General features: G+C 41.8%; 1 protein-coding gene across 2 annotated transcripts in view; it reads left to right on the top strand.

The window, feature by feature from the left end:
• Nucleotides 1–1,872: 1,872 nt before the first annotated feature.
• Nucleotides 1,873–22,824, top strand: part of LOC121367661 — a 31,161-nt gene continuing 10,209 nt past the window's right edge. The window contains exons 1-3 of one of the 2 annotated variants that reach the window (XM_041491966.1): nt 1,873–2,818; nt 9,310–9,762; nt 12,472–12,753. In XM_041491966.1, the coding sequence (XP_041347900.1) occupies nt 9,330–9,762; nt 12,472–12,753 (715 nt within the window). In that variant the 5' untranslated portion in view covers nt 1,873–2,818; nt 9,310–9,329. Of the gene's footprint in view, nt 2,819–2,907; nt 3,054–9,309; nt 9,763–12,471; nt 12,754–22,824 lie in introns of those variants that run through there. The other variant, XM_041491967.1, reaches the window with a different exon arrangement.

The following is a 22,824-nucleotide window of genomic DNA, read 5'->3' as shown; positions in this document are numbered from 1 at the left end:
AACTCTAAACAGTGGCGTAGCGTCAATCTGATTAAAATTAGCTCCAGTAGATCTAACAGCATTGCATGGACTCCCATGTCCATGTGACATTTCATCTATAAATAACAATTTAAATATCGACCAATTACACTACGCCTTTTATAACGTTGTTCGGGAGCATACAAATTCTAAAAATATCGGTCGAGACTATTTATACAAAAGGCGAACTTGTTGGTCTATTTCAACATTGAAAAAACAGGGGGAAAAGTGCAGTAATAAACTCTGGATTGTATACGAGTATAAATAGATTTTATGGCTATACCATCACGGGGTGGGGGTTTTTCGTCTTGAAACGAATTTTATATCGAAATTAGTTTCCGGCACACTTCGTAATTTACCCGAATCATTTCGTATACCCTCGGCATAATCCCGAATGTTTTCAAATTCTTTTCAAATCACTGGCATGATTTTGCAAGTAAGGTTTTGATTGGTTGAATGAAAGGTCAACTGGACATGAGCTCCAACGGGCTGCTGTTAGATCCACATGTAATAGTGGAGCTAATTTTAATTAGATTGGTGTAGCGTGGGCGGGGAAACCGGGGCGGTTGCCCTGGGCGCAGAATTCTGGACTGGTGGAAAGGACTCGGGGAGTGCTAACGGTCCACTGGATAGGGGGCGCAATACTTGCCTTGCCCCGGGCGGCGCTGGCAACCCATGCTACGCCACTGACTCTAAATATTTAAATAATGGGGCGATCACACTGGCCCGAATGAGCTTCCGTTTGTTTTCCGTATACGAAAGTGGTGTGATTTTTTAAACTGGCCGAATGTCCCTCCGAATGTGTTTTCCCCAATGTATCACCGAATGCTTTCCGTTTGTTTTCCGAATGTTTTCAGTATGGTTTCAGAATGCTTTCAGAATAGACCGAATACTTCCCGCATGTTGACTTCGAAAGGTTTCCTTTCCTTATGCTTTCCTTATGCTTTCCGAATGCTTTCAGAACACGGCGAATCGACCTAGACGAGCAGTTCGGAAAATGTTCTGAAAGAATACTGGAAGGGTTCTGGCTATTCGTTATACATTCGGTGGCATAAATAAAAAAAAATCCGGAAAGGATACTGAAAACGTTCGGAAAGCATTCGTCATGTTCTAGATCCATTCGGGGTGTTCGGAAAGCATACGGAACCCAGCACCTCCAAATTTTCATTCCGAATGCACCAAGAACTAGACGCATGCTTCCCGAACGTTTTCCGTACATGCCGTATGCTCCTAGAATGCTTCCCGAATACTTCCCGAATACACATGGACGCCACATTCGGATGGTCGATGAAAATTATTTTGAACATGCACAACAAATTTTTGGAGCTACCGAATGCCGTTCCGTATGCATCCGTACGGAGCCGAACAGCCAGTATGCTCCTAGAACACACCGAATGCTTCCCGAATATGATCCGTTCGCTCCCCGAACACCCAAATTCCTATTCGGAAAACAAACGGAATGGCATTCGGGCCAGTGTGATCGGGCCATAAGTCCTGTAAATAAAACATGGGTGGGCATTTAATGGTGATAAAATAAAGGCTGTGCAAGTCTTCATTTAGTCAACTAGTCTGGGAGTGACAGTCCCCTGTGTGGCGGTCAGAAGGATGTATTGTCCAGTAAAGGATATCCTCGGGGAGTGGCTGTCCTCTTATCAACGAGGCACTAGATAGAGATTCATGGAATCAACCACTGTTTTGCCGAATGTCCATTTGACTCTGCATTGTTCAGAGATACAATCTCGGTCACGGATGGCGATTTTGTCGTTCAGATTCATTCTATAACCTCAGAACAATTGATGTAAATCTTGTGTCCAGCTAATGACGTCATAATGGTAAGTGAAGTCATCCACAGAAGCATACAGTACTGAAATTTTGTTGTTGGTCATACTGCTAAAACTAAAACTTGTTATGTGAGTGATAGCACGATTATTTCAAAGATATTTTCACAAAATATCTTCAGAAATGTTGTAACTACATTATGACGTCATGTATGTTACACTGACGTAGAGAACAAAGGTTGGCAACACAACGCTAGTATTAATGAAGTGACATGGTCCTGTGGCTCTGGAGGGTTGTCCTAGGATATCTCTACCTGTTAATTATACCCGGATGTGCACGATTCACAAACGACAAACGAGATTATAGAAATCCTGAAATCAGCACGAGGAAATTTTCTTATCTAAATTTGTTATTTTAATATAACAAATCTTTATAAAACGCGCATTGGAGCTGGAACGGCAAAGATTCAATAGCTATATATGAACGGAAGTACATGTAAACCCACGTGATGTATCTGCGTTATGTGTGTAATGTAAAACTAATTTAATTAACAAAATGTTTATTCACGTGATTTTTTCTTCTATAGTCGCCAAACGTTAGATTATAACACACAACTGTTATGACTGTTATGGGCGTACAGTTGTTCCTTTGAAATCGCTTTGGAAGTGTTTTATTTATTTATTTGTTTATTTATTGTTTGTTTTGCATATTATTTCTTTTATTTATTGCTTGCTTTATTTATTTTTTTGAATTATTTATGTTTTGATCTACGTTTTATTATTATTTGCTCTTTCTTTGGATACACTAATCGTGATTCGCGTTACCTGAATGGGTCTAAAAACCAATACTACCGGATATTGAACACAAATCTCAAATCAGAACTGTGTCACGCTTCATTTGCGACCAAAACATCCATCTTCATTTGCGCCGTGAATCCAGGCGGAACCACTCATCAGTGTAATTAATCTACAGACTTTGTTGCTAGTGCTTGGAGAAAATCGGAGGTTCATAAAAACCACAGGTAAATGTGCATTAGGTTTGTGACGCCTTTGTGTTTAAGATTTGTGACGCTTTTATTAGTAATGGGCGTTACATTGCTCGATCTGTGATCAATATTGGCCGATCACCGGTCTGTCAAAAAACGAAACACGGGAGTTCAAGAACATACATGTTCTCAAGCTTTACTCTCAATAACCTCCGCGTATTTAACATTCTGTAATTCGGCACCTTGAGGAATGATGTGTCAGTCGTAACAGGTATGTAAAATTGTAGTCATTCATAATTACAGGTATCTAGTTTAGTATAGCAGTATACACAAAGTATGAGAATTATATTGCTTTTAGCAAATGTCCATTCCGGGTGTAGTTTTCAAGTAGCAATTAAATATAACGAATGACTAATAGATTGAACTTTCAATGTATGCGATATTGTATGTATCCTAGATAAATATTCACATACTATATTATCTGGTAACTACATACTCTGCGGTGTAAACAGATATATAATATTATTGACAGAATGGACAGAATTTGTAATAGAATCTTTGGAAGTATTCTTTTTTTTTCCATTTTGTTTTCTTGCTTTTTCTAACCCACCCCACGCCCCGTTTGCGGTGGGTATGGCTGTAACTCAATGTTATAGCACTCGCGTAAGATACCATAGATAGTAGCCTTGCCATGAAAAAGTTAATGATTGTTTTGACACCACTAGAGCACATTGTTCATCGGCTATTGGATGCCAAATTTTCCCATCAAGTAACTAGTTGATCAAATACCATGGTATGAGCTGTCATGTCTGCTCGGAAGTACTTATAAATCGATTCCGAGCTGTTATTTGGTATTGGTAGCCTATATGGTTGCACCGAGCTCCTCTATGGCTGTGTGAAGATACCTAAGTGTACAAAAAGATTTAGCAGATTATCGTTATGCATTTTAAAATAATAACAATATGTGCATTTTAGAACTGATTTTTGTTGTCCATAAATTAATTATCACAGATAAAAAAAGAATAAGATTTTAAAAGGACGCCACTTTTCAGAAAAGTACACTTTGACGTATGTAAAGAGATAACGAAAAAAAAACCCACACAAATCCCCCACACTTTTAACACTGCATAGTGTTCAACGAGTTTTCAACAATGCATTATAATTGTATTATATTTAAAATGTTACTGAATGTAGTAGCCTGTAACTAGCTACAAGTCCTCCACTTCTGCTGGGGCCGGGACGTAGCCCAGTGGTACAGCGCTCGCTTGATGCGCGGTCGGTCTGGGATCGATCCCCGTCAGTGGGCCCATTGGGCTATTTCTCGCTCCATCCAGTGCACCACGACTGGTACATCAAAGGCCGTGGTATGTGCTATCCTGTCTGTGGGATGGTGCATATAAAAGATCCCTTGCTGTTAATCGAAAAGAGTAGCCCATGAAGTGGCGACAGCGGCTTTCCTCTCTCAATATATGTGTGGTCCTTAACCATATGTCTGACGCCATATAACCGTAAATAAAATGTGTTGAGTGCGTCGTTAAATAAAACAGTCCCTTCCTTCCTTCCACTTCTGCAGACATATAATAGTAATTCTGGTTTCATCGTCATTGCGCACTGACGTTCAAATCCAGTTTATTTTCGTGTTTAATGTCAACTGAGGTACAAGCACGCTGTCTTGGACATAAACAGTTCAGCATTCCGGTATTTTAATGGCTAGGTGTTAATGAGAGAAGTTATGGCTTTATACTCTCCGGCTGAAAACTGAAAAGCTCACCTTTGGCTAGAACTCAGCACGTACCAGTTTTAAAAATTGAAAGCCAATGGCTTAAAGCCGCACACCCTAGTTCCATCCAGCGAAAATAAATTATAATTTGGTTAATCTACAAACCTGTAACACACTTAGATCACGTTTTTATCAAATGGAGTGAAAAAGCAGGTTTTATGTCGATAAATACCATGGGAATCCCCATGTCCCAATTGCTTGAAATAATTTTGAAAGTTAGTATTCTGATGTCACCGGTAGATGTCGCTCGAAGCACAACAATGCCTACGTCACGACAAATTTCACAGAGTGCGCAAAGACTTGGGGTGCGTTCTTTTCACCTCTCCTGGACATGTTCCAACTGTTCTGTCCTGGTTGTATCCCCTCTCCAGATATCGTAAGACTTAGCAAAATTATTGGTTTTAAGGGTTTGTAACGTTTTGTATTGAGACACTTACTTGTCTGAACTTTATTGTTACTGAAAATGTTCACGAACTGTGAAGAAAAATCTCACAAATGAACAACAACAAATCGGATGTAGTTTGCGCGAACCGTGCACGAGAAAACAAAGCGAACCAAAATGATAACGGTCACGTGGTATACCAACATCTGTGACGTTTACACAGGAAGATTCCCTCTAAAAATAGATTGGACCTCGCTTGCTTAACGGTTTTTTCTCGACAGCACGTCTTGTGAAAAAATGCAAAAAATGCATTTCTTGATTTTACAAACATCAGGATTACCAAAAAGCACTTCAGGTGAATGGAAATGTGTATACTAAATAATAAAATGTAAGTAAAGTGCAATTTTATTTGTGAAAAATGGGGTTTAATAGCGAAAAACAACGCCGTAATGGTTAACAAATAGCCGTAACTAGGGTGTGTCCCTTTAACTACTAAATAATCGACACCAATAATTATATCCATTGCAACGATATACGGGTACTTTGTTATGAGGTAATCGACGCCAATTGTCCATGACAACGATGTGCGTTGTTATGACGTCATTGTCGCCAACTGCCCATTGCAACGATATATTTTTTCATGACGTCTTAGGTCTCACTACACAGATGTCATCTGCCATTGAAACCCATGTTAAATTGCCCAACTTCAAACGAAGATTGCCAATAGAACGGGTTCTCGTTGGCACTAACAACATACACCATTGCGAACATACATTATATAAGCAATTATTTTCACTCCAAAATTGAGAACATTTCCGTCTCAGTTTTTGGCTATATGACCGCATCTGGCTGTAGTACCGGTCCGAACAGGTGGTTCACTAACCGATTCACTCCGGCTGTCACTTGCGCTATATACCCATGTCCCAAAGGTCGATGCACAATATTACAAAATAACACGGGCTTACCATTAAACATACATATTGTTTTAATTTTTCACCATTTCCTAGAAGTGAAAATGTGAACCATAACATGTCACAATTAGGAACTATAGTGGACCGTGATCAATGAACTCTCACCCGGAAGTGATCTGTGTAGTGAGACCTTAGACGGCAGTTGTCCATTGCAACGATATGCTTTTATGCCATCAACGAAATCAATTGTCCATTGCAACCTTAGGCTTTCTTAAAATCTGTTCTGTGGTTTGTGCAGTTAGACGACTGAAGGCCTATGTTGTGACGATAAAATATAATAATCTTGACTCGGCACATATGTAACTTTACGCCAGTCATAATATATGGTAGAAGACTACAGTTATTTGTAAATGTTCAACTGACATTTATGCATACCAGCTTCTTTTTCCGTGTTGATGTGATCAACGCACTCAAAGTGTTATGAATGTCAACCTGTTTAAAAAAAAAAAAAAACCCCACCTTACAGATGTTTTCAGTCTGAAGGAAATAACAAACAGGGTCATGTTTATAAACAGAACTCATTTTAAATATTTTGAGATAAAACTTTAGCTATTAAGTTTTTCACAAAATCAGCATGTTTGAGAATTACCGAAATTGGTCGTTCCCCACGTGTGATGTAAGTGAAACGCGGTGCATGGATACCGAGTCTAATACACACATACCTATACACATACACACGTATGGGGGGGGGGGGGGGGGGGGGGGTTGTCCCCTCAAAATGGGTTGCCACACTACCACCCCAAAATAAAATCCTGGCTACGCCATTGGCGACAGTGCAGTTCCTCTTAAACGGCGATTGTCCAATTACAGCCAATCAGTTTGCATTCCTGATAAAAATCTAAACGTAATTTTTTTAATAACTCCTTGGCTGTTACTACGCTTTAGAATGTTATTTCATATTCCTAATAATTAGCCTTTAAACATGGATCTGTGCAAAAACACCACTCGAACTCTTTTCACGAGAGGGTACATAGAGAAGCTAACTGCCCATCAAAAAACGTGCGATCAATATTAAATTGCTCTAGCTACTATAAATGTACCAATTAAACGTTATTCTTGTTCTGTGTTGGTGTGAGCAACGCACCCAAAGTGGCACGTTAGTGTCATAATAGATCAACTCAATTGATTTCCATTCTTTTTGACAGTAATGTGAGTTAATATTAGGTGGCTGCGAGGCTAAATTAAAGCTATTAAGTGTGTAGGTTTACATTAACCTGATATCTGTTGACGAACTGACAGTGCCTGTCAAGCGACCGCAGTGTTGTACACACGCGGTCGCCTGGTATTGAATTCTTGACATATCAGCTTCTGTGTATATCAAGTTTTATTATTGTATGTTTTACTTAATAACCTGTGATACTGGGGCGTAGGCTGGAGGGTGTTGTTTGCACTAAGACAAACTTGTTTTTTCTTCTTTTTTTTACGGTGCAGTATTAGGCTATTTTGATTCATATACGTGTCCAAGGAGAATATAGATAAAAGGTTCATCCTGGTTCATATTGAAACCCTCCCAGGTCTAGACCACGCTACGCCCATGTGGTATATATAGTGTTCGTCACGAGTGGTTTTTATTATGGAAAATATCAACCGTTAATCGGTATTTGTCGAGTCTGTGTTAATCGGTATTTGTCGAGTCTGTGTTAATCGGTATTTGTCGAGGCTCTGACAAGACAAATACCGATAAAGTATTTAACGAGGTTGATATGTATACTGAACAAAAAAAGAAACTTCCGATTTGTACATATAGTATTTGTTGTGTTAAAGAATTCATTGTGTAATGAAATTATATAGGTAGTATTAGCCTTGAGCTGTATTATCAGCATTCATGAATTTTATCGATTATTTTTGCACTGTTAATCGTTAATGTCCCGTGTAGTATTCGGTCAATTTGTTTTACTTATCTTAGTGACACTGATGTCAAGTGAACAGAAACGCTTCAAAATTTGTAAACAAATTAACGTTTTTTACATTGTAGCATTTTTAGTATGCCAAGAATACCCAATAATTTACGCGAACGGGCGATTGGCATGCTTGATGCTGGCATGTCGATAGAAGACGTTGCAAGGCATGTTTGGAGTTCTAGTCGAGCGATACGAAATCTTCGCGTAAGATTTCGAACGACAGGAAGCACCAACGACTTGCCACGTCGTGGACGTCCGCGTGTTACAACGCGTAGTTAAGACCGCTATATCATGAACACGCATTTGCGCAATCGATTCCAAACTGCCACTGCTACTGCGGCTAACACACCTGGGCTTCATAATAACCGAATCAGTGGGCAAACTGTTCGTAATCGTCTGCGGGAGAACGGTTTACATGCACGACGTCCTTACGTCGGATGCGTTTTAACGCAAGGTCATCGTCTAAATCGTCTTAATTGGGCACGTGTACACACTCGCTGGATACGGCGACGTTGGAATACCGTTCTTTTTTCGGATGAATCCAGATTTTCTTTACAACGTGGTGATGGCAGGGTGCGCGTCTACCGTAGGAGAAATGAACGCTATGCTGACTGTTGTGTTCTTGAACGAGATCGTTTCGGGGGTGGGGATTGTGTCATGGTCTGGGCAGCCATTGCCCATGGTTATCGTTCACCACTAGTCGTCATTGATGGCAATTTAAATGCTCAACGTTAACGCGATGACATTCTCGCTCATCACGTCATTCCTCTGTTCCATAACAACGCCAACATCTCGATTTTTCAGCATGATAATGCCACCTCTCATACAGCTAGAGACACTGTACATTTTCTTAGGACAAATAACATTGATTTCATTGATGACTGGCCCGCTAAAAGTCCTGATCTCAACCCCATCGAGCATGTCTGGGATAGTGTGGACAGACGACTGAGGCGTCGTCCCAACCCACCCGCTAACGTCAACGAACTTCGTCAAGCGCTCATTCAGGAATGGAACAATATTCCACAGGCAGAAATCAACACTTTAGTCAATTCTATGCGCCTGCGATGCACTGCAGTGGTCAATTCAAGAGGTGGTCATACCCGTTATTAAGTGGGTTTTTTTTTTTTTTTAACCCCTACCACACTTGGTCAAAATTTCTCCCAGTTTCTGTTAACCTATGGCCATGATTTTTGCACCAAACGATGCATCATGGAACACTCTTTAAACGCATATATAACAATTATTCCCCCGGTTTATTTTCATCAAGTTATGTTCAAGCAAAGTTAGCGGAAGTTTCTTATTTTGTTCAGTATATATATATATATATATCTATGTATGTATGTATGTATGTGTGTGTGTGTGTGTGTGTGTGTGTGTGTGTGTGTGTGTGTGTGTGTGTGTGTGTGTGTGTGTGTGTGTGTGTGTGTGTGTGTGTGTTTATGTATATGTATATATATAAATAAATGTTTTAAGTTCAATATTCCTCTATCCAGGTTGTTTACTACGTGAAAGCATGGAGGAAATCCAAACCTCCAGCCAGTCAATGATGCTGATATCGGAGAAAGAGCGGGAGTACCTGGCCAAGCTGTGCTGGCTGCTGCAGGACGCGGGCACACAGGCTCTGAGGACAACCTTCAACAGCATCCACCCCCCACTGAGCCTCAACGAGCACCTGTCCCACTACAACATCAAGGCCGTGCTCACGAAGCTGATGGACGCGCGGGTGATCGACCAGCGGCACTGGAACCTCATGTACCCGAAGAAGAACCGGCCCACGTCGTCGCAGTTGTACGACGCCAAGCTGACGCTCATTTTGCTGGAGACGATCTGCCACCTGTCGGCGCCGTACCCGGGCGGTTGGCAGTCGAACCCCCTGCAGACGGACACCAGTATGAGCGCCGACCTCGTCCGTCTGCAGAAACTGCTGCAGCAGATAGGATCTCTAAGTAAGTGATTACTGTTAGGGATAAGGATATCTAAGTGAGTAATTACTGTTAGGGATAAGCAACTCTCAGTGAGTGATTACTGTCAGGGATATGGATCGCTAAGTGAGTGATTACTGTTAAGGATAAGGATCTCAAAGTAAGTGACTACTGTTAGGGATAAGGATCTCTAAGTGAATGATTACTGTTAGGGATAAGGATCTCTAAGTGAGTGATTATTGTTAGGGATAATGGTCGCTAAGATTACTGTTAGGGATTAGGATCTCTAAGTAAGTGATTACTGTTAGGGATGAGGATCTCAAAATAAGTGACTACTGTTAGGGATAAGGATATCTAAGTGAGTAATTACTGTTAGGGATAAGCAACTCTCAGTGGGTGATTACTGTCAGGGATATGGATCGCTAAGTGAGTGATTACTGTTAAGGATAAGGATCTCAAAGTAAGTGACTACTGTTAGGGATAAGGATCTCTAAGTGAATGATTACTGTTAGGGATAAGGATCTCTAAGTGAGTGATTACTGTTAGGGATAATGGTCGCTAAGATTACTGTTAGGGATTAGGATCTCTAAGTAAGTGACTACTGTTAGGGATAAGGATCTCTAAGTGAATGATTACTGTTAGGGATAAGGATCTCTAAGTAAGTGATTACTGTTAGGGATAAGGATCTCTAAGTGAATGATTACTGTTAGGGATAAGGATCTCTATGTAAGTGATTACTGTTAGGGATAAGGATCACTAAGTGAGTGATTATTGTTAGGGAGTAGGATCTCTAAGTAAGTGACTACTGTTAGGGATTAGGATCTCATATTAAGTGACTACTGTTAGGGATAAGGATCTCTAAGTGAATGATTACTGTTAGGGATAAGGATCTCTAAGTAAGTGATTACTGTTAGGGATTAGGATCTCTTAGTAAGTGACTATTGTTAGGGATAAGAATCTCTAAGTAAGTGACTACTGTTAGGGATTAGAATCGCTAAGTGAGTGATTACTGTTAGGGATTAGGATCTCTAAGTGAGTGATTACTGTTAGGGATAAGGATATCTAAGTGAGTGATTACTAGTAGGGATTAGGATCTCTAAGTGAGTGATTACTGTTAGGGATTAGGCTCTCTAAGTGAGTGATTACTGTTAGGGATAAGGATCTCTAAGTTAGTGATTACTGTTATGGATTAGGATCTCTAAGTAAGTGATTACTGTTAGGGATAAGGATATCTAAGTGAGTGATTACTGTTAGAGATTAGGATCTCTAAGTAAGTCACTACTGTTAGGGATTAGGATCTCTAAGTAAGTGATTACTGTTAGGGATTGGGCTCTCTAAGTGAGTGACTACTGTTAGGGATAAGGATCTCTAAGTGAGTGATTACTGTTAGGGATTAGGATCTCTAAGTAAGTGACTAGTTAGGGATTAGAATCTGTAAGTGAGTGATTACTGTTCGGGATAAGGATCTCTAAGTGAGTGATTACTGTTAGGGATAAGGATCTTTAAGTGAGTGATTACTGTTAGGGATAAGGATCTTTAAGTGAGTGATTACTGTTAAGGATCTGGGGCCGGACGTAGTCCAGTGGTATAGCGCTTGTTTGATGCGTGGTCGGTCTAGGATCGATCCCCGTCAGCGGACCCGTTGGGCTATTTCTCGTTCCATCCACTGCACCACGACTGGTATATCAAAGGCTGTGGTATGTGCTATCCTGGATGTAAAACATTTGGTAATTGGGACATATAGTTTTAGAGAGGAAGCCCGCTACATTTTTCCTTTAATAGCAAGGGATCTTTTATATGCACCATCCTACAGACATGATAGCACATACCACGGTCTTTGATATACCAGTCGTGGTGCACTGGCTTGGAACAAGAAATATTCTCAATGGGTCCAACAACGGGGATCGATCCTAGACCGACCGCACACCAGGTGAGCGTTTTACCACTGGGCTACGTCCCGCACCCCGTGGTAGCAAGGATTTTTTTATATGCACCATCCCACAGACAGGATAGTGCATACCACGGCCTTTGATATACGAGTTTACACTACACTACTGATGCAGTTGAAGCTATAATGTGCTTTTCTCTTCTTTCTCCACAAACAGTAGACCGTGCTAACGAACAGTAGAACAGTGGGAAAGCACTCGCATGATGCGCGGTCGGTCGAGGACACTGAGTTAGTTGTTAATCGTTAGTGGTCAGTGAGAGAGAAGAGGGTGTAGAGGCCTTACACCTACCCACCGAGTCGTTAAAACTCGCTCTGATTGGGAGAGGCGGGATGTAGCCCAATGGTAAAGCTCTCGCTCGATGCGCGGTTGGTTTGGGATCGATTCTCGTTGGTGGGCCCGTTGGGCTATTTCTCGTTCCAGCCAGTGCACCACGACTGGTACACCAAAGGCCGTGGTATGTACTACCCTGTCTGTGGGATGGTGCATATAAAAGAGCCCTTGCTCCTAATCGAAAAGAGTGGCCCATGAAGTGGCGACAGCGGGTTTCCTCTCTCAATATCTGTGTGATCCTTAACCATATGTCTGACGCCATATAACCGTAAATAAAATGTGTTGAGTTCGTCGTTAAATAAAACATTTTTTTCTTTCTCTCGCTCTGGGTGGGAGCCGGTACCGGGCTGCGAACCGTGTACCTACCAGCCTTATGTCCGATGGCTTAACCACGACGCCACCGAGGTCGGTGTTGAAGAATCTTCAATGTTTTTTTTCTCTTCTTTGTCCACAGGCGGCGTGCGGCACGACGAGTACCCAGTGTTATGGGACCAGATCGTCGAGGTGTTGGAGCGACTCGGGGGCCAGGACGTCAAGGTGCAGATCGAGACGATCCAGGGGGAGGTGGTGCCTGAGGACCAGCTCGACCACTACATCCAGCAGCTGAAGGACAACTGGAGCTATGTGAAGGAGAAGAACATCCGGCGACTCAGGCGGCTGTACGGCAGGGGCGGCATGGCCAAGCTGTCGTCCATAGCAGTGAGGAGGGACCCGCGCGTCAAACACGAGAAAGAAGGTGGGTCCAGTAAACAAAGTAACCCTTAGCACTCATTCCACCACTCCCCGCAAGAAACGAACACGAAACACAAAAAAAGAAACAAACAAAACAAAAATAAAATTTTGGTACATTAAACATATCATGTACGTGTGTGTGTATGTGTGCGTGTGTGTGTATGTGTGCGTGTGTGTGTGTGTATGTGTGCGTGTGTGGGTGCGTGTATGTTTGTATGTATGTATGTATTTTTATATTTTTGAATATCTCTATTGTATGTATGTCGGGTTTTGACTTAAACATACATATATTCAATGACGCACTGGCACAGGGGATATTAAAATCCTTTATTGCCTTCACAAATTTCCTCATGCCGTTACCGAGACCCGAACCTGTGGCACCCAATCGCCCGCAATTGTTGGGCCGGAACGCTACCAATCAGACCAACTACGTTCCACAAAAAATAGAACGATCGTTAGTCGACAGTATTCGTACCTGTCCAACAACCACGCGGTTCTAAGGCCCCATGGCTTGGCAACGTTTGACTTACATGCAGATGTGGACAGACCTGGCACTGGCTATATATGTATTTTTATATTTTTGAATATCTCTATTGTATGTATGTCGGGTTTCGACTTAAACATACATATATTCAATGACGCACTGGCACAGGGGATATTAAAATCCTTTATTGCCTTCACAAATTTCCTCATGCCGTTACCGAGACCCGAACCTGTGGCACCCAATCGCCCGCAATTGTTGGGCCGGAACGCTACCAATCAGACCAACTACGTTCCACAAAAAATAGAACGATCGTTAGTCGACAGTATTCGTACCTGTCCAACAACCACGCGGTTCTAAGGCCCCATGGCTTGGCAACGTTTGACTTACATGCAGATGTGGACAGACCTGGCACTGGCTATATATGTATTTTTATATTTTTGAATATCTCTATTGTATGTATGTCGGGTTTTGACTTAAACATACATATATTCAATGACGCACTGGCACAGGGGATATTAAAATCCTTTATTGCCTTCACAAATTTCCTCATGCCGTTACCGAGACCCGAACCTGTGGCACCCAATCGCCCGCAATTGTTGGGCCGGAACGCTACCAATCAGACCAACTACGTTCCACAAAAAATAGAACGATCGTTAGTCGACAGTATTCGTACCTGTCCAACAACCACGCGGTTCTAAGGCCCCATGGCTTGGCAACGTTTGACTTACATGCAGATGTGGACAGACCTGGCACTGGCTATATATGTATTTTTATATTTTTGAATATCTCTATTGTATGTATGTCGGGTTTTGACTTAAACATACATATATTCAATGACGCACTGGCACAGGGGATATTAAAATCCTTTATTGCCTTCACAAATTTCCTCATGCCGTTACCGAGACCCGAACCTGTGGCACCCAATCGCCCGCAATTGTTGGGCCGGAACGCTACCAATCAGACCAACTACGTTCCACAAAAAATAGAACGATCGTTAGTCGACAGTATTCGTACCTGTCCAACAACCACGCGGTTCTAAGGCCCCATGGCTTGGCAACGTTTGACTTACATGCAGATGTGGACAGACCTGGCACTGGCTATATATGTATTTTTATATTTTTGAATATCTCTATTGTATGTATGTCGGGTTTTGACTTAAACATACATATATTCAATGACGCACTGGCACAGGGGATATTAAAATCCTTTATTGCCTTCACAAATTTCCTCATGCCGTTACCGAGACCCGAACCTGTGGCACCCAATCGCCCGCAATTGTTGGGCCGGAACGCTACCAATCAGACCAACTACGTTCCACAAAAAATAGAACGATCGTTAGTCGACAGTATTCGTACCTGTCCAACAACCACGCGGTTCTAAGGCCCCATGGCTTGGCAACGTTTGACTTACATGCAGATGTGGACAGACCTGGCACTGGCTATATATGTATTTTTATATTTTTGAATATCTCTATTGTATGTATGTCGGGTTTTGACTTAAACATACATATATTCAATGACGCACTGGCACAGGGGATATTAAAATCCTTTATTGCCTTCACAAATTTCCTCATGCCGTTACCGAGACCCGAACCTGTGGCACCCAATCGCCCGCAATTGTTGGGCCGGAACGCTACCAATCAGACCAACTACGTTCCACAAAAAATAGAACGATCGTTAGTCGACAGTATTCGTACCTGTCCAACAACCACGCGGTTCTAAGGCCCCATGGCTTGGCAACGTTTGACTTACATGCAGATGTGGACAGACCTGGCACTGGCTATATATGTATTTTTATATTTTTGAATATCTCTATTGTATGTATGTCGGGTTTTGACTTAAACATACATATATTCAATGACGCACTGGCACAGGGGATATTAAAATCCTTTATTGCCTTCACAAATTTCCTCATGCCGTTACCGAGACCCGAACCTGTGGCACCCAATCGCCCGCAATTGTTGGGCCGGAACGCTACCAATCAGACCAACTACGTTCCACAAAAAATAGAACGATCGTTAGTCGACAGTATTCGTACCTGTCCAACAACCACGCGGTTCTAAGGCCCCATGGCTTGGCAACGTTTGACTTACATGCAGATGTGGACAGACCTGGCACTGGCTATATATGTATTTTTATATTTTTGAATATCTCTATTGTATGTATGTCGGGTTTTGACTTAAACATACATATATTCAATGACGCACTGGCACAGGGGATATTAAAATCCTTTATTGCCTTCACAAATTTCCTCATGCCGTTACCGAGACCCGAACCTGTGGCACCCAATCGCCCGCAATTGTTGGGCCGGAACGCTACCAATCAGACCAACTACGTTCCACAAAAAATAGAACGATCGTTAGTCGACAGTATTCGTACCTGTCCAACAACCACGCGGTTCTAAGGCCCCATGGCTTGGCAACGTTTGACTTACATGCAGATGTGGACAGACCTGGCACTGGCTATATATGTATTTTTATATTTTTGAATATCTCTATTGTATGTATGTCGGGTTTTGACTTAAACATACATATATTCAATGACGCACTGGCACAGGGGATATTAAAATCCTTTATTGCCTTCACAAATTTCCTCATGCCGTTACCGAGACCCGAACCTGTGGCACCCAATCGCCCGCAATTGTTGGGCCGGAACGCTACCAATCAGACCAACTACGTTCCACAAAAAATAGAACGATCGTTAGTCGACAGTATTCGTACCTGTCCAACAACCACGCGGTTCTAAGGCCCCATGGCTTGGCAACGTTTGACTTACATGCAGATGTGGACAGACCTGGCACTGGCTATATATGTATTTTTATATTTTTGAATATCTCTATTGTATGTATGTCGGGTTTTGACTTAAACATACATATATTCAATGACGCACTGGCACAGGGGATATTAAAATCCTTTATTGCCTTCACAAATTTCCTCATGCCGTTACCGAGACCCGAACCTGTGGCACCCAATCGCCCGCAATTGTTGGGCCGGAACGCTACCAATCAGACCAACTACGTTCCACAAAAAATAGAACGATCGTTAGTCGACAGTATTCGTACCTGTCCAACAACCACGCGGTTCTAAGGCCCCATGGCTTGGCAACGTTTGACTTACATGCAGATGTGGACAGACCTGGCACTGGCTATATATGTATTTTTATATTTTTGAATATCTCTATTGTATGTATGTCGGGTTTTGACTTAAACATACATATATTCAATGACGCACTGGCACAGGGGATATTAAAATCCTTTATTGCCTTCACAAATTTCCTCATGCCGTTACCGAGACCCGAACCTGTGGCACCCAATCGCCCGCAATTGTTGGGCCGGAACGCTACCAATCAGACCAACTACGTTCCACAAAAAATAGAACGATCGTTAGTCGACAGTATTCGTACCTGTCCAACAACCACGCGGTTCTAAGGCCCCATGGCTTGGCAACGTTTGACTTACATGCAGATGTGGACAGACCTGGCACTGGCTATATATGTATTTTTATATTTTTGAATATCTCTATTGTATGTATGTCGGGTTTTGACTTAAACATACATATATTCAATGACGCACTGGCACAGGGGATATTAAAATCCTTTATTGCCTTCACAAATTTCCTCATGCCGTTACCGAGACCCGAACCTGTGGCACCCAATCGCCCGCAATTGTTGGGCCGGAACGCTACCAATCAGACCAACTACGTTCCACAAAAAATAGAACGATCGTTAGTCGACAGTATTCGTACCTGTCCAACAACCACGCGGTTCTAAGGCCCCATGGCTTGGCAACGTTTGACTTACATGCAGATGTGGACAGACCTGGCACTGGCTATATATGTATTTTTATATTTTTGAATATCTCTATTGTATGTATGTCGGGTTTTGACTTAAACATACATATATTCAATGACGCACTGGCACAGGGGATATTAAAATCCTTTATTGCCTTCACAAATTTCCTCATGCCGTTACCGAGACCCGAACCTGTGGCACCCAATCGCCCGCAATTGTTGGGCCGGAACGCTACCAATCAGACCAACTACGTTCCACAAAAAATAGAACGATCGTTAGTCGACAGTATTCGTACCTGTCCAACAACCACGCGGTTCTAAGGCCCCATGGCTTGGCAACGTTTGACTTACATGCAGATGTGGACAGACCTGGCACTGGCTATATATGTATTTTTATATTTTTGAATATCTCTATTGTATGTATGTCGGGTTTTGACTTAAACATACATATATTCAATGACGCACTGGCACAGGGGATATTAAAATCCTTTATTGCCTTCACAAATTTCCTCATGCCGTTACCGAGACCCGAACCTGTGGCACCCAATCGCCCGCAATTGTTGGGCCGGAACGCTACCAATCAGACCAACTACGTTCCACAAAAAATAGAACGATCGTTAGTCGACAGTATTCGTACCTGTCCAACAACCACGCGGTTCTAAGGCCCCATATGTATGTAATTACTATGTATGTACGTACGTATGTATGTATTGATTTATGAATATCTATATATTGTATGTATGTCGAGGTTCACTGTTACATACATAGATATTAACGCACTGGCGCAGGGGATAATTAAATCCTTTCTGGCCTCACAAATTGTCCCATGCCGTTGTTGGGACTCGAACCTGTGGCACCGATTCGCCCGCAAATTGCAAGACTAACCACGATACGCTCTGAGCTATCGAAGCTTCCAAAAAAAGGAAGTTTCTTTAACTCAACCTTATGCATGGGGCCTACAATCTACGCGGTCGATCCCGCTTACGTGCATGAAACAGTGGGCAGACCTTGCACTGGTTAGTATGTATTGATGTATGAATATCTATATATTGTATGTATGTCGAGGTTGACTAGTACATACATAGATATTAACGCACTGGCGCAGGGGATAATTAAATCCTTTCTGGCCTCAAAAATTGTCCCATGCCATTGCTGGGACTCGAACCTGTGGCACCGATTCGCCCGCAAATTGCAAGACTAACCACGATACACTCTGAGCTATCGAAGCTTCCATAAAAAAAGAAGCTTCTTTAATTCAACCATATGCATGGGGCCTACAATCTACGCGGTCGATCCCGCTTACGTGCATGAAACAGTGGGCAGACCTGGCACTGGCTAGTATGTATTGATGTATGAATATCTATATATTGTATGTATGTCGAGGTTGACTAGTACATACATAGATATTAACGCACTGGCGCAGGGGATAATTAAATCCTTTCTGGCCTCAAAAATTGTCCCATGCCGTTGCTGGGACTCGAACCTGTGGCACCGATTCGCCCGCAAATTGCAAGACTAACCACGATACGCTCTGAGCTATCGAAGCTTCCAAAAAAAGGAAGTTTCTTTAACTCAACCTTATGCATGGGGCCTACAATCTACGCGGTCGATCCCGCTTACGTGCATGAAACAGTGGGCAGACCTGGCACTGGCTAGTATGTATTGATGTATGAATATCTATATATTGTATGTATGTCGAGGTTGACTATTACATACATAGATATTAACGCACTGGCGCAGGGGATAATTAAATCCTTTCTGGACTCGAACCTGTGGCACCGATTCGCCCGCAAATTGCAAGACTAACCACGATACACTCTGAGCTATCGAAGCTTCCATAAAAAAGGAAGCTTCTTTAACTCAACCATATGCATGGGGCCTACAATCTACGCGGTCGATCCCGCTTACGTGCATGAAACAGTGGGCAGACCTGGCACTGGCTAGTATGTATTGATGTATGAATATCTATATATTGTATGTATGTCGAGGTTGAATAGTACATACATAGATATTAACGCACTGGCGCAGGGGATAATTAAATCCTTTCTGGCCTCAAAAATTGTCCCATGCCGTTGCTGGGACTCGAACCTGTGGCACCGATTCGCCCGCAAATTGCAAGACTAACCACGATACACTCTGAGCTATCGAAGCTTCCATAAAAAAAGGAAGCTTCTTTAACTCAACCATATGCATGGGGCCTACAATCTACGCGGTCGATCCCGCTTACGTGCATGAAACAGTGGGCAGACCTGGCACTGGCTAGTATGTATTGATGTATGAATATCTATATATTGTATGTATGTCGAGGTTGACTAGTACATACATAGATATTAACGCACTGGCGCAGGGGATAATTAAATCCTTTCTGGCCTCAAAAATTGTCCCATGCCATTGCTGGGACTCGAACCTGTGGCACCGATTCGCCCGCAAATTGCAAGACTAACCACGATACACTCTGAGCTATCGAAGCTTCCATAAAAAAGGAAGCTTCTTTAACTCAACCATATGCATGGGGCCTACAATCTACGCGGTCGATCCCGCTTACGTGCATGAAACAGTGGGCAGACCTGGCACTGGTTAGTATGTATTGATGTATGAATATCTATATACTGTATGTATGTCGAGGTTGACTATTACATGCATAGATATTAACGCACTGGCGCACGGGATAATTAAATCCTTTCTGGCCTCAAAAATTGTCCCATGCCGTTGCTGGGACTCGAACCTGTGGCACCGATTCGCCCGCAAATTGTATGTACGTATGTACGTACGTACGTATGTATGTATGTATGTATGTATGTATGTATGTATAGTGTAGTGTACGGGCATATGTGGCTAAAATAGGTCCCGTGGGAATTTCATGTTAATTTTTGGAACCAATGATATTGCATACAGATTCAGAAAAAAATATGGTTCCATTTTTTTCATGAATATGAAGGTCATTTTGAGATCACCAAAGGTCAGCACTATAAATCTGTTCTAGATTTAAGTGAAATAAGGCGTCACTGTATATTGTCTTTAAAATATTGGTATGTAGCATTTTAAAAGAAAAGACACCATGTAAACTACGCCAAAACAGGAATGCATGGTTTGTTTTGTTGTTACTAGGGGCGGACATAGAAATTTGGAAACGGGGCAGGGAGGTGGGGATGGGCAAAATATTTAGTGTGCTAAACTACTACCGCAGATGTTGTGTCACATTTAGTTAAATCCACTAAAAAATGTGAACAGTTTTTGTCAAAAGGGGGCGTTTAATGTCTGTCAAAAAGGGTCTGTTCAGTGTATCTCAAACGTATGGGTTTGTTGTAAGTTTGCTGAGAAATGTGTGCATCTTGTCATTGTAAAATAGGTAGTAGGTCTTTCAGACTAGTAATTGAGGGTCACCTATGATGTATTTACTTACACAATTCAAGACTGTTTTACTACCCTTCCCCATGTGCACGTTTTGTACATTTTATCACTCTCCCCCATTCAACGCATGCTCAGGTGTACATTGATATTTCATTTGAAAAGTATATCGGATACAATTAGGAGCATGGATTGCATCCATTTTACCAATAAAATAATTAATTTTGGCGTATATACCCCCACCCCCGTACACTCTATATACGTAATGTCCTACCCCCTCTATCGGGTGTATGTACTTTATGGATGGCCCCTTGCAGTAAGACAAAATACATTAAATGAAACCCGGTTTATTTGTTTTTCTAATACAGCAAAGGATATTTTATATGCACTGTCCTACAGACAGGAAAGGTCTCACTACACAGATATCATCTGCCATTGAAACCCATGTTAAACTGCCCAACTTCAATCGAAGATTGCCCATAGAACGGGTTCTCGTTGGCACTAACAACATACACCATTGCGAACATACATTATATAAGCATTTATATTCACTCCAAAATTGTGAACATTTCCGTCTCAGTTTTTTGCTATATGACCGCATCTGGCTGTAGTACCGGTCCGAACAGGTGGTTCATTAACCGATTCACTCCGGCTGTCACTTGCGCTATATACCCATGTCCCAAATGGTCGATGCACAATATTTCAAAATAACATGGGCAAAATACAGCCAGAAGGCTTACCATTAAACATACATATTGTTTTAATTCTTCACCATTTTCTAGAAGTGAATATGTGAACCATAACATGTGCCACAATTAGGAACTATAGTGGACCGTGATGAATGAACTCTCACCTGGAAGTGATCTGTGTAGTGAGACCAAAACACATACCACGGCATTTGTCATGTTGTGGTGCACTGGTTGGAACGAGAAAAAAAACAATCAGCTGGATGGATCCACCGCGGTGGTTCGAACCTGCAACGCAAGCACCTCAAGCGACCACTCAACCGACTACGGTGTTTGAGTCGAAGGAGTGAATCCGTTCGGAAGAGACCGGCCTCGGTGGCGTCGTGGCAGGCCATCGGTCTACAGGCTGGTAGGTACTGGGTTCGGATCCCAGTCGAGGCATGGGATTTTTATTCCAGATACCGACTCCAAACCCTGAGTGAGTGCTCCGCAAGGCTCAATGGGTAGGTGTAAACCACTTGCACCGACCAGTGATCCATAACTGGTTCAACAAAGGCCATGGTTTGTGTTATCCTGCCTGTGGGAAGCGCAAATAAAAGATCCCTTGCTGCTAATCGGAAGAGTAGCCCATGTAGTGGCGACAGCGGGTTTCCTCTCAAAATATGTGTGGTCCTTAACCATATGTCTGACGCCATATAACCGTAAATAAAATGTGTTGAGTGCGTCGTTAAATAAAACACTTCTTTCTTTCTTTTCCGTTTTCCTGTCTAAACCATTGCTCCACGACTGGAACAGTTTAGCGGGTTTCCGCTAAGAAGATTATATGGCCAAATGTTTGACATCCGAACGCCGATGATTGATAAATCAAAGTGCTGTAATGGTGTCGTTAAACAAAACAAACTTTAACTTTCTAGCTCTGTGTATTACTTTAACGCAAGACATGTGTCCATTGCTTTGGTAATGGCAGTTATGGTACACTGCTTTTTTGCATGCTATATTAGGGTTAAAAATACTTTCCGAGCTTTGTGGATACTGACCTGGTTAAAGTACAGAAATGATTTTAAAATCAGTTTATTTATTGCCTCCCCAGGGGCCCAGCAGGTTTTTTTTGCCCCTACCAGTGAACGAAATCCTTCGTCACAGCAGCCATATATATATGAAACTCGGAGTAATAGCGTAGGACAAAAGTGCAATATATATATTTATATATATATATATATATATATATATATATATCTTTAATATCAGCTATTTAAAAACAAAGCTGAAATAGAAAATGTGGATATCGTTCTCTATAAACAAATAACTACATTTTGTATATGTGGCTTATATTTTCGATCTGCGCTAAAATTGCCATTAAGCAGCAACCCTACAAGACGTGTAATGGATTTTATATGCAAATCAGTGTAATTAAGTGTGTAAATATTCAATGTTCTTATATCAAAACTATTTCCTAAGATATGTCCTAAAATACACACTGGCGTGTTTTTATCATCAGACACACATTTTGTCCTTGATGGTGATGAGTCGGATGATGATACGATTATTGAGTCAAACATTTCAGTTGAAATGCACACATTAATATTCAGGCCAGGTAATATAGTATGCTCACCGTAATAAAAATGTCACATATTCCCTTGTGTTACCTAAGAAACAGAGATAATTTAGGAATACTAGTATACAAATTTGATAATATAGACTAAATTCACATAGGTTTTTAGAAGAAACAAAAAATACTTTTAAAAAATATATTTAATTAAAAATGGCTAT

Source organism: Gigantopelta aegis, chromosome 3 (assembly GCF_016097555.1).
Source record: "Gigantopelta aegis isolate Gae_Host chromosome 3, Gae_host_genome, whole genome shotgun sequence".
Classification (NCBI taxonomy): domain Eukaryota; kingdom Metazoa; phylum Mollusca; class Gastropoda; order Neomphalida; family Peltospiridae; genus Gigantopelta; species Gigantopelta aegis.
The sequence above is the reverse complement of the archived record's forward strand: the minus strand, read 5'-3'. Positions and strand labels throughout refer to the sequence as shown.